The sequence below is a fragment of the Microcebus murinus genome, chromosome 8 (genome assembly GCF_040939455.1).
Source record: "Microcebus murinus isolate Inina chromosome 8, M.murinus_Inina_mat1.0, whole genome shotgun sequence".
In the NCBI taxonomy this organism is placed as follows: Eukaryota; Metazoa; Chordata; class Mammalia; order Primates; family Cheirogaleidae; genus Microcebus; species Microcebus murinus.
In genome coordinates, this window is record NC_134111.1 from 64,471,630 (window position 1) to 64,485,136 (window position 13,507).

Here is a 13,507-nt window from a genome sequence, read left to right on the forward strand (position 1 = left end):
AGGCAAAGGTACCATCTAAAGCAATCAAAATGTTAACAATAACATGCATTAACATCTTGTATGTGAAGCCCCCTTTGCATTCTCTAAAGCTCTATACAAATGTGAGATTATTGTTGTTCTTTTTGGACCTCTTTCATTACATTCCAGTCACAGCTACATCTTCTGATGTTTAAAATTACCTAGTCCTCTCAGGCCTCCCAGCTTTACATTTGCCTTTTCCTCTTCTAAGAATATTCTTCCTCCTAATTTCTCTTGCTAGTAACCATCATCAGCAGGTCTCAGCTAAAATGCTACCTCCTCAGAGCATTCTATTTCTTAACTCCCTCATCTAACATTACACCACTGTCATATACCCATAGTTACTCTCCAATATGTCACCCCATTATTTAGTAAGTGTACATGGCATTTGTTAAAATGTATAAATACATTTGTATTAACCTATTGACTTGATTGTTCTTTGCCTCATCACTAAACTGTTGTTTGCATGAGGACTAAGACCATAGACTTCTTGTTAACTGACATATCCCAAGCACAAATAGCTCAAATTTGCATAGAGCAGTGATTCAGTCAATATTAGTTGAAAGAATGAAGAGTGATTAGACAGTTGGCTCTATGTATTTGCAGATAATTGTACTCCAAATAAAAGATAAAGGCACCTGTAAGCATTTCTCTTAACTGCTCTAGTTTTTTTTTTTTTTTTACTATCCCAAAATGTACTCATGTAATTCCCCCCCAATTACAAGAATATAATTTATTATTCAAATTTTACCCTTTCTCCCACTGGGCCTGGAGGACCAACTGTTCCTGGATCACCTCGGGGACCTCTTTTGCCTTCTTCGCCAGGTGGGCCTATGGGACCCTGAATACCATGTGGCCCCTATCGAAAAACAGAAGGACAATTATCAGAAAATTATCATCCAGCAAGTGAGTTATGGTTGGAAGACTCATTTAATGATGTAAATTAAACTTAGAAGTATATTAAATATTATTTTAAACTATTTTAAATCTATTATAGTTTTATAAATCTATTATAATTTTCAATCTATTATAATTTTCACTGTTATTATTTTATTTTTTAATTTTTTTTCCTTTTTAAATGAGCATTTTGAGCTGTATACTTCTAGATAATTATGTTCTTCTTATCATTAAAAAAATGAAGGCTTACTGGTTCCCCTTTTGGTCCAGCTTCTCCTTTGAAACCTGGAACTCCTGGGTCACCCTAAAATAAAAATAATGATAGTTGTAAGAACCAGGACATTGAGCCATTCCAACCTGCTCTCATTAATTCCAGTGAATAGGCTTTAAAATTTTTCTGCTGCTGAGTTTGTACTGAATCAGTAGAATAATATAATCATTTTTTTAATTTTATATAATTTGTATAATTTTTATACAATTCAGTATAATTTGACAGCAGTTTGTTTATTCTGGAGTGGTCTTTAAGAGTTTTACTTTTAAAATCATGTTTAGCAGAATAATTAAAATTATTCCATTATTCAACTTTTATAATTAAAATTAGAATTAACAATGACAACTTCTATAGACAAATCTACTTTGGCTGTATTTTGACTTATATTTATGTTCTATTTATTTGGAATTTGGCAACTTCAAATCAGGAATTTAGCCTTCGGAGTGTTCTGGGATTTGGTGTATGTGTGTCTTTAAATGCCAATTATAGTTTATGTTGCAGGAATCAGATTACCAAATTCAGAAAATAGTAAAAATCCAATGTGACATATCAGCAACACTCATGTTTTAATAAATCTGTCACCAGCACTTAAGAAGAATTAATCAGCATGATCACATTACTTGGAACAGTATCTAAAATATTTGTTTAAATATTTATTTTTATATATTAAGCTAAAAGCTACATAAAAGCACAACTTTTCAATGTGTTTATATCTTATGGGGCTCATCATAATATTTTGTCTAATAAATAATTTATTTAAAAATATGAAAACATTCAATATGAACAACATATTTGGAATCATTCAAGAATATCTCTCAAGAAATAGCTGTTGAACCTATTTTTAGCCAAATTGTCATTATAAATCCCTATTACACCTCCACATTACTTCAGATTGGCTTGCTAAATATTTCCATAACACTTGTTTTTAAACTATTCATAAAATTCTATCAGATCAACCACAAACTTATGATTTTATTTTTTTTATTTTTTTTTTTTGAGACAGAGTCTCACTTTGTTGCCCAGGCTAGAGTGAGTGCCATGGCATCAACCTAGCTCATAGCAACCTCAAACTCCTGGCTCAAGCAATCCTCCTGCCTCAGCCTCCCGAGTAGCTGGGACTACAGGCATTCGCCACCATGCCCAGCTAATTTTTTGTATGTATATTAGTTGGCCAATTAATTTCTTTCTATTTTATAGTAGAGACGGGGTCTCGCTCTTGCTCAGGCTGGTTTCGAACTCCTGACCTCGAGCAATCCGCCCGCCTCGGCCTCCCAGAGAGCTAGGATTACAGGCGTGAGCCACTGTGCCCGGCCGATTTTATTATTTTAAATAAAAGAATACTAAAATTTAACACACTGCAATAATGTTCTACTTAGAGTTTGAACACCTAAATTGCACAATAACATTGAGCCTTCACTTTACAAAGTCTCCAGTCTTATCTTCCTTCATTTGGACAAGTCACATTATCTTATGTTTCATTGCATCACATTGCATGTTGTTACCCTGGGCACTCTTAGTCGGATATACAAAAAGTGTGATAGTTGTTCCAAAGGACATTACCGGTTGGCCTCGAATTCCCTGAGGTCCAGTACTACCCTGAGGTCCCGGAGATCCAGGGGGTCCTGCCGAGCCAGGAGGACCAGAGGTACCTGGAGAGCCCTATCAGATAGGAAGAGTGACATGATGAGCAGAGATATAGGTAGCAGTGTAGGGTAAATAAGGATCATGTACCTTTGAATTTTACATAGAATAAATATAGTTACTCACCGTTGGGCCTTTGGCACCAGGTGTGCCATCAGTTCCTACAGCACCCTAAAAGGTACATAAAAAGTTTAGGAAATATTAAGCTGTATCTAGGCACACATGGGATAGTATTCAAATGTTCAGCCATCTTCTGAGAGGAGGCAGAAAATTTTCAAAATATATCAACCACCATTATATCATAAAAATTACTTTTTTGACTAATTCTCTTTTACATAAAATAGGCAAATCTTGAAGAGTTGACAAGGGAAATGTGTTTTCTTCATAAGCTTTAAGCAGTCATTCAGAATTCAAAGAGAATATATTAAATGTTATATTTCAAAATACCTAATAAGAGGACCTAACATTTTCCCGACACATAGAAATGATAAATATGAGGCGATAGATATTCTAAGTACCCTGACTTGATCATTACACATCTTATTCATGTAACAAAATATTATATATACCCCGTAAATACGTACAAATATTACATACCAATAAAAATAGGTTGCATTTGTTTGGATATTATTTAAAAAATGTCTAGCTTTCTGGGCTAGTTCTTATACATGCTAGGAACTTACAGGAAGACCTTGAGAGCCAACTGGACCTGGGGGCCCAGTTTCACCTCTCTGCCCCTGAGGACCTTCAGGGCCTCGTGCCCCAGTAGGACCTGCCTCTCCCTAAATGAGAACAAAGGGAAATGTTAATTTAAGAAAAATACAAAAGTGACATTATACAAAGTTATTGCTTTTTTGGAATTTTACATTTTAAACCCAGATATATACAGGCACCAAGAGCATAAAGAGGTTTATAAGGAACTCACTTCCCACTCCCTTATTTGATGATGATGGAGGCCTCTTCATTAGGAATATTTTCCATATCCCAATCTACAGAATTCCTACAATCCATCAGGGTCAGTTTAAGTTCCCCATCCCCTGTACCCCCACAAAATCGGGAATTACTTTTTTACCACATCTATCAGAATTTTTTAGTTATTACATAGTTAACATTTAAGATAAACTAGTTCTTACAAAAAAGTAAGAATAGCCCTACACCAGGAACCACCAAGTAACTCAGAGAATAAGAATAGATATTCTTATCCATGCAGAGCTTACTTTTAATATGTTCTTAGATAAATATTCAAGTTTTTCAAGCCCATTTCTGTATAAATAGCAGAAATACGTTCAGACTATTTAAACAACACAAATCAAATGAGAGAAGAAAATTGACCAGATCCTCTGTACTTGAAGGAGTTGTTTCTGCTCGGTGTAAACCTAGGCACTTCAAGTGTATCAATGTATGTACCAGATAATTAAAACCTGATGCAGTTATTAAAGAATAACCTAAATTATAACCAAATTATTTCTTAATATTTCTTAACCAAATATCAGCTATATTATGTTGCAGGATTCAGATACTAGTTCTCCAAATGTGTCAGACTCACTGCAAAAAAAGTCCATATAAAATTTCATGCCATCATTATAAAACAAGATATTGTTTTCTCACTATATAAATAATAGAGCAAATCATATTTCAGACTATAAGATATGATTTGATTTGTAAAAATTCACCTCCTTTGACCTTCAAGAAAGCATGTATTCAGTAAAGTGGAATAGACTTAAGTCTATTATTCATTGTGAGTTGATTTTTGTGAGAGGTGAAAGGTGCAGATTCAGTCTTCTACATGTGGCTATCTAATTTTCCCAGCACCATTTATTAAATAAGGATTCTTTTCCCCAGTGAATGTTTTTGTCTGCTTTGTCAAAGATTAGATGGCTATATAATGATGGTTTTACATCTGGGTTCAAAGTTATGTTCCATTGGTATATGTCTCTGTTCTTGTGCCAGTTATATGCTGTTTTAGTTACTATGGCCTTTTAGTATAGCTTGAAATCTGATAAATTGATATCTCTCAATTTGTTCTTTTTGCTTAAGATTGCTTTTGACATATAGGGTCTTCTCTGGTTCCATACAAAGCATAGAATTATTTTTTCTAAATCTGTGAAAAATGATGTTGGTATTTTAATAGGATTGCATTGAATCTTTAGATCACTTTGGGTAGTACAGAAATTTTAATAATATTGATTCTGCCTACCCAAGAGCGTGATATGGTTTTCCACCCGTTTACATCCTCTACTATTTCCTTCCTCAGTGTTTTGTAGTTCTCCTGGTAGAGGTCTTTGACCTCCTTGGTTAAATATATTCCTAGCTATTTTATTTTCTTTGTTGCTATTGAGAAGTGTATTGAGTCTTCTATTGGTTCTCAGTTTGATTGTTGTTGGCGTATAAGAATGCTACTGATTTCTGTACATTGATTTTGTAACCTGAAACTTTGCTTAACTTGTTTAATAATTCCAGTAGTCTCATGATAGAATCTTTGGGGCTTTCCAGATATAAGATCTAAGGCTTGAAACTATAAGAATTCTAGAAGAAGATGTGGGAAAAACTCCTATAGACATTGGCCCAGGGAAAGAATTTATTAAGAAGACCCCAAAGGCAATCATAGCAACAGCAAAAATAAATAAATGGGACCTGATCAAATCAAAAAGCTCTGCACAGCCCAGGAAACTATCATGAAAGCAGACAACCTACAAAATGAGAAAAAAATATTCACATGCTACACATCTGATAAAGGGCTGATAACTAGAATCTATATAGAACTCAGGAAAATTAGCAAGAAAAAAAATCAAACAACCCCATCAAAAAGTGGCCAAAGGACATGAACAGAAACTTTTTAAAAAAAGACTAATGTCCAATAAACATGAAAAAATGCTCAATATCTCTAATCATCAGGGAAACACAAATCAAAACCACAATAAGGCATTATTTAACCCTAGTGAAAATGGCCTTTATTAAAAAGTCCCCAAACAATAAATGTTGATGCAGATGCAGACAGATAGGAACACTCATCTACTGCTGGTGGGAGTGCAAACTAGTACAAACTCTGTGGAAAGTAATGTGGAGATACCTCAAAGAGCTAAAAGTAGAACTACCATTTGATCCAGCAATCCCATTACTGGGCATCTACCCAAAAGAAAAAAAAGACATTCTTTTAAAAAGACATCTGTATTATAATGTTTATAGTAGCACAATTCACAATTGCAAAGATGTAGAAACAATCCAAGTGCCCATCAAAGCATGAGTGAATTAACAAAATGTGGTATATGTATACCATGGAGTTCTACTCAGCCACAAATATAATAATAAGCACCGCTTATATTATCCTGGATAGAGCTGGAACCCATTCTACTAAGTGAAGTATCACAAGAATGGAAAAACAAACACCACATGTGCTCACCATCAAATTGGTATTAACTAATCAACACTTATGTGCACACATAGGAGTAAGATTCAATGGGTGTTGGACAGGTGGGAGGGGGTGAAGGGAATGAGTATATTCATACCTAATAGGTGCAGTGTGCACCTTCTGGGGGATTAACATGTTTGAAGCTCTGACTCAAGTGGGGCAAAGGCAATACATGTAACCTAAACATTTGTACCCCTGTAATATGCTGAAATAAAAAAAAAAAAAAAGTAAAGTGGAATATACCTGGGCTACAAGTATCTAATGACCTTGACAACTTTTGGCAAGTAAGTAAAACCACATATATTTTTTAAAGAAAAAAAAAAACACTTTTTTGACAGAATTTAAAGGATATTTTTTAAAAGCAGCATTAAGAGCAGAGAAAAGTGGTCAAGGTAATCTAATAACTAACTTTAAGCCAAGATAGTGATCCAGAGAACAAATAAACGCAGGATGCCTAGTTGAATTTTAATTGGTATAAACAACAAATACCTTTTAGTGGTTTTTCCCATACAATAATTGGGACACATTGATACTAAAAGTTCATTCTTTGTTTATCAGAAATTTAAATTTGATTTGATTCCTTTATTTTTTTCTGGCATAGTGTGTACCTATGCGTCTAATCCTAGAGGGACCTAGAAAACTAAACTAAAATTCTAAGCCTTAGGAGGCTCATTAGTATCAATAAGACATATTGAGACCTTATTACCCTTCATTGAAATGCAAAGAACTCAATGGGGGAGTTTATTCTTTATCCAGAGAGCAAGAGACCATAGCAGAACTTTACAGGAAGAACAGAATCCTGGCCAAAAGCAAAGACCCAGAAATTTTATGGTGTGGGGAGAGGCGGGAAGACAAAGATGGGGAAAATTTCGACAAAAACAATTTTACTAGATGTTAGATTAATTAACCAGTTTTCACTAGCCAACAACCAGTACTACAAAAAATCCAGGAGGAGAGGGAAGTATGCAGAGTGAACAGTTGTATAAACAGTGATTGCTAGTGACATTTAACCTCAGCAGAGAGAAACCTCTTTCTGCTAATTCACAGTCCCAGGCGTTGTAAGTATTCTTTCCTTATTTCCCTAGCCAGAACTCATTTGGGAGGTGGAGGGTCTCACATGAAGAGAGAAAGTATTTTGTAGGTTTTCATGGGGGTATACAGGAAGTTTGGGGCCAGAGTCAGTGGGAGTGAGTTTGGGACTTCAGCGAGCAGACCAGAGCCAGAGGGGAAGCTAAGAAGATCCCACTTGCTTGAGCTCACATTGAGTTCTCAGCAAAAGCAAGGAAATGACTTAAGGCACTACTTTAAAGAGGCCTTGTCCCTGTGGCACAAAGTTTACAGATATTAGAGAGAACTTGCAAAATAATTTGACTTAATGATTCTCACATTTCAAAGAGTACTTGAAATGTCAGCTACAGATTTTTTTGCCAGGGGCACTTGTTTCTATGTTTAATTCTAATTCGAATAACACTACTAATAAGAAGCATGAACCTGTATTGCATCAGGCATTATGCTAAGGTTTAACATTGATTGTCTCATATAATCCTCAACAAAATTCCATGAGAAAACAGGCTTGGAGGGACAAGATGATTGCCCGCGACCACAGCCATTTTTGTACAGCAAAATCTTGTGAGGAAATTCCTTCTTCAAGAGGAAGAAATGGTTGCCAAAGGGAAACTGGGTGTGAGAAGTGATCAAACATGTGTTGCTTAAAATTTAAAAGTAGTGTTCTGAATTTATCCACTGGTTTAGCTAATATAATATTAATATCTTCCTACTGTAATTCTTGAATTTATCCCAAAGTACGGAGAGAAAGTGCAACTTGTGATTCACTACAAATTTAAGTCATCCCAGCAGAATACTTTAATCCATTCCCACATGGAGAACCAAACATCTTCCCTGCCTGCTCCTTTAATGGGGGATGGGAGGTGCAGGGTGGTGGCAAGCATTGTGTGAAAGAACAGTCTTTGAACAACCTCTGATTTACTTTAGCCTCCTATTGTTTAGAAAAATTCTGCTTTTTATTACTCTCAGGTACTCTAAGAACAGGGTTCCAATTCAGTTTAAAGCTCTTATTCCTTATAGCCATTTCAATCATTTGGTATTAGAGTCCTAACACAACAGATTATTTGATATTACAATTATATAAATATAAGTGTTAATGAGATTCTTTAATTACATATTATATACTTAATTTCATTCTTTTTTCATTTACTTTTCTCTCTATCATAATGGATGATGAGCATACCTTAGGGGCTTTCCTTAGTTAAGAGTAACTTCCATTCTCTCCAATTAATTCAGTGTCATTCTGCACTTGGGGACTCACGTAGTCAAGCAGAGTTAAATAGTATATAGTAACATCTTACCTTCATTCCAGGATTTCCTGGAAAACCAGAAGAGCCAGGTATCCCAAGAGGCCCCTATTGAAACAAGCCATAAAATTAATCAGACATGTATTTAATTAGTATCTAATTATGTCATTTTCATTCTTTGGCATAATTTTGTATTTTTACACATAATGTATGAATAATCCACTTTGTACTTTAAAATCACAAAGATGATAGTGTGATTTTTATCATAAGTACCTTTCAACATTGATCTAAAATAATGTTAAAAGACATATCCAATGGTATTAAGCATCATAACTGGGCTACCCAATTGTGGCATATCAGATTAAGTCAGTCACAAATACAAATTGTTTGAAACAATAGCCTCTTGAAAGATGTATTTTGTGTTAACCAAGTAACAAAGTTACTTTAGAAAGTAACAAAGTTACTTTAGAAAGTTACCTTATAAACCAAAATCTAGTACTTCATTCTATAAAAATGATGCTTAAGAATCATCAGGATATTTTAGAGTGATTTTTTTATTTATTCACACTATTCTACATTTGAGAAGGCATATATTGAGTTTAAACCACTGATTTAAAGGCTGGATTTAAAAGAAAGGAGTGGGAGAGGAATTTTATTCTAGGTTCTCCTGGTTCTTTGAGGATTGTATTTTAATTCTATCAGTTTTGAATTAATAAAAGCCCTTTCAAAGTATACTTATTTTTTATCCTATATTTTGTTTCCTTTTTATGAGTAACAGGGAGAAAAGATCCTTGGGGGCAAATAATTTTAATTACTATAATTATATTCTACTTTTGGCATATGGAAATGCTAAGAGCTTTAATGTTTTTCTTTTGTAGTGTTTCAATATTGGCCCATGTTGATCATGAATATTCCCTATCTCTCTCCCTCATATAAGGTTTTCCTTCCATGCTGTTTTATTAGCACAATTTACTTTGTGGACTTGACTCAACTTTTGCTGTTTCAACAAGATAAAACTGTTTCATGGACTATATATTTAGGACCACTTTCACCAACAACTTTGTGCTCAATTACTACAAAATTCTAATGAAACAAAAAACATTGCTATGGAAAATATTTTGTAAAATACATTTGTGTATTTATAAAACACTACTTTTGGGCTTCATGCAATAGTTATCAACATTGATGACCCTGTGGATTCACCTGCAGAGCTTTAAAAAATACTGATCTCTGAGTTCACCTCTGGAGATTATGTTTCAATTGGTTTGGGCATCAATATTTTTAAAAGCTTTACAGGTAATGCTAATATGCAGCCAAAGTTGAGAACCACTGTTTCCGGGAAAATGAATGAATAAATTAATGAGTGAATATGAAATTAATACAGCTCACCATTGGTCCAGGTTTTCCAGGCATACCATGTGCACCTCGTTGTCCCTGATTAGGATAAAAAGGGACAAAATAGGATAAGATGACATTTTATGCTATATGTTCCTACAATTCATTGGCTTTACAAAAAATTCCCATATTAAAAATTGAAAAATAAATATTAAAGTTAACTGACAACAATCTTCATTTGGTTAAGAGGAATAAAATTACACATTTACACAAAATTGTTAAGGTAGTAATAAACATTTCTATCCTTAGATCAATAAGAAGTAAAAATGTAACTGTTTGCAATTATTCTTTTTATTTTAATATATCATCTTCTATCATATGAGTTCAGAGACAATGAAAATTTGAACTCTTCAACTTTCTTAATAGCCAGATTAACTCAGAGGAGGAAAGTCTTCCTTGTAAAAACAAATAAAACAAAACGGGCAAGGTAAAGAAACTGGATAGATGGGTTCCGCATGAATTAAATGAGCATCAGAAGAGAAATCATCTCGAAGCTTGCCTTTCTTTGCTGTCACACCATAAAGGTGAACCATTGCTACACCATATTGTCACATATGATGAAAAATGGATTTTTTTTGACAATTGCAAGCATTTGGTGCAATGGTTGGATAAAGATGAAATGACGAAACACAGTCCAAAACAGAATATCATTTTAAAAAGCTAATGGTGTCTGTTTGGTGGTCCAGCACTGGTATTATCCACTACAGCTTCATGAAACCTGGTCAATCCATTACAGTGGATGTCTACTGCAACCAATTGATGAAATGATGAGAATACCTGCGATTAAGCAGCTGTGATTGGTCAACAGAGACAGGCCAATCCTCTTGCAGGATCACATGTCGCAAAGGACAACATTATTCTAACTATAGAAGCTGGATTTGGAAACTCTCTGTCATCTACTATATTCACCAGACCTTGCACCAACTGACTACCACTTTTTCCAGGCTTTGGCCACTTCTTGTAAGAAAAAGTATTCAATTCTCAACAATCTGTAGAAAATGCCTTTCACAATTTCATCACCATTTGCTCTCCAGGCTTCTTCATTGCTGGCACAAGCAAGCTACTGGGAAGACGGCAAAAACCAATAGTTTGGGCGCACGTTTTGATTAACTGTACTGCTTCTTATTTGACATAATAAAGGAAACTTTTGATTCAAAATAGGACATTTCATATTTAATGGCCTAATAACTGGGCGCAGGAAGCACTATTCCTCATAATAAAAAGATATTATACATCTATAAGACCTAAACAACAAGTAGAAGCAGGATTCAAGAAAGAATGCATGGGTCTTGGTCATGAAAGTGCTGGATCAAAAAAGACAGGACCAAAAAGGACAGTATATAAAGTTAGAGAACTTTAACGATGTGGAAGCACTATCCCACGATCCACAATTAAAGACTCTGGGAAGAACTCTGGGAGATAGTGGTAACTTGGGAGATGGTTGTTGGAAACTCTAAAGAGCAATGGCCCATACTGAGGTAGAAATGTCAGAAATGGCTTTGCAGATGATGGGAGAAAGCACAGAAAAGCAAACATACTAGATTGGCTGTACTAAGTAAAGCTGGATAAACCAATAGCTAACTATATTCTACAATATTCTCTATATTCCCATAGGACACTTTGCTTACCAAAGTGATAAGGAATGACCTGATGACAGGGTCTTACCCTTTCCAAACCAGTGTCCTGATGTTGGTACTACTGAGAAGCTCTGGGGTGGCAGTCCTACGTGGGCTATCGGTATTAGTATGGGATATTGTAAACCTGGGATTCCTAACAATAATGGGGATAATAGGGTCATGAAATAATAGAGGCAAAGTGGTGGTCCTAAATTGTCAGAAGCAAAGTGGGTGCAATGTAATGAACTACAAAATTAAAATATTAGCCAATATAGCCCAACTTTCAGAGGGCTGTGAAAATAATTAGAATATCCTCCCTATCCAGGTTCAAGGTACATAAGCAGTTGGCAAGAGTATTTCTCAATCTTTACAATTAAAATGAATCAAAGACAGTTAATCAGGAGGCTCAGTTCTTTCAAAGGGTATGCTCACAGTATTAATACCTACTTCTTAGGATTATGATGAAAATAAAGTAAAATGCTTGGAAGAATGTTCGGCATATAATAAATACTTGATACATGTTTCCTATTATTATAATTTGTTGCTGTCCAAAGCCCATGTTTTTCTATGGACTATATTCCATGGTATTATGATGTTCATTGTTTTCTTTTTCTCTCTGTGTTTATTTCAGAATATCATGGGGGTACAAACATTTTAGTTATGTGAATTGCATTTGTACAGTTTGAGTCAAAGTTATAAGTGTGTCCACTACCCAGATAATGTGCATTGTACCTATTAGGTGTGAATTTACCCATCTGCTCCTCCCCCTCCCACCTGCTTTATTTTCATTCAATTTTACTACCATATGTGCATATGAGTGTTGATCTGTAATTTTTAATTCTTTAGTGAGTGCATATTGTTTTTGTTCTTCCATTTTCATGATACTTCACTTAAAAGGATGGTGTCCAGTTCCATCCAAGCTGTTACAATGGTATTAGTTCACCATTTTTTTTCTTAATTTTTGTATTAAAATATAATAAGCAGGCAACAAATGTATTGTGGTTATGTAAGATGTTAACATTAAAGCCAGGCAGAGAGTATATGAAAATTCTCTATACTATTTTTTCAACTTTTCTGTAAGCCTAAATTTATTCCAAAATAAAAATTTAAAAAGTAGGTGATTAGTACCATTAATCTTCACACTTGATCTTAGCCAAAAGGCTGAGAAGAGATAGTACTGTTAATATCCTTTAAAAGACATATTCAGTAAAGCAAGTCTGAGAAAGATTTAAAATACATATCTCAGCAATATAAATAAAAGTAGGTATACTTACAGGAGCACCCTGTGGGCCAAGTCTCCCTCTCTCTCCTGGCATTCCCCTTGGACCCTGTAGATGAGAGTAAAAATTATCTCTTGAAGTATCTAATTTGAACTATAGGTAGTATAGTTGTAAATCCACTACTTAATCTAATTGAAACTCAATATAATTGGTCACATAGCAGTAGTATTTTTAGGGGCAATATTGGGTTCAAAAAACTATCCACCAGTGTAGATACATAACCTACTGTCTCTTCCAAAATAAATTTCTCTTAACCTAGCTCTAATGGTATGAATCTGCAATAATACTGATTTGATAACTGAGTATAAAAAAAATAATGGCATTCAACAGTTAAGAAAAACAATGACATGTGGGAATCCGTTTTCACTACAAGGGCTCAATTCTCTTGATGTGCTTGTCCACCAGCTGGTAATCAAGATTACTTTACCAGTTGGCATGTGTTCTCCATGTCTTTTTATTTTTTCATTTAAACATTCTTTTAACATAATCTAAAAAGCAAAGAAATATAATCTTAGAAATTTAAGAAACAAGGAAATTGATACGTACCAGAGGACCCATGGCACCCATTTGACCAGTAGGGCCAGCTTCACCCTAAAGCAAAAATTAGAGTACATTACAGTGTGAGAAAACTACAATTGATATTCACATCACTTTGTTCCATGTATGTA

General features: G+C 34.5%; 1 protein-coding gene across 1 annotated transcript in view; it reads right to left on the reverse strand.

Moving 5' to 3' along the window:
* COL5A2 (collagen type V alpha 2 chain) overlaps positions 1–13,507 on the reverse strand; it is a 140,925-nt gene that overhangs the window by 31,171 nt on the left and 96,247 nt on the right. The window contains exons 15-23 of the mRNA XM_012777011.2: positions 13,386–13,430; positions 12,834–12,887; positions 9,938–9,982; positions 8,603–8,656; positions 3,511–3,609; positions 2,954–2,998; positions 2,747–2,845; positions 1,166–1,219; positions 770–877 (exon numbers count right to left, since the gene is read on the reverse strand). Coding sequence (XP_012632465.2) covers positions 770–877; positions 1,166–1,219; positions 2,747–2,845; positions 2,954–2,998; positions 3,511–3,609; positions 8,603–8,656; positions 9,938–9,982; positions 12,834–12,887; positions 13,386–13,430 — 603 coding nt within the window. The remainder of the gene's footprint in view (positions 1–769; positions 878–1,165; positions 1,220–2,746; positions 2,846–2,953; positions 2,999–3,510; positions 3,610–8,602; positions 8,657–9,937; positions 9,983–12,833; positions 12,888–13,385; positions 13,431–13,507) is intronic.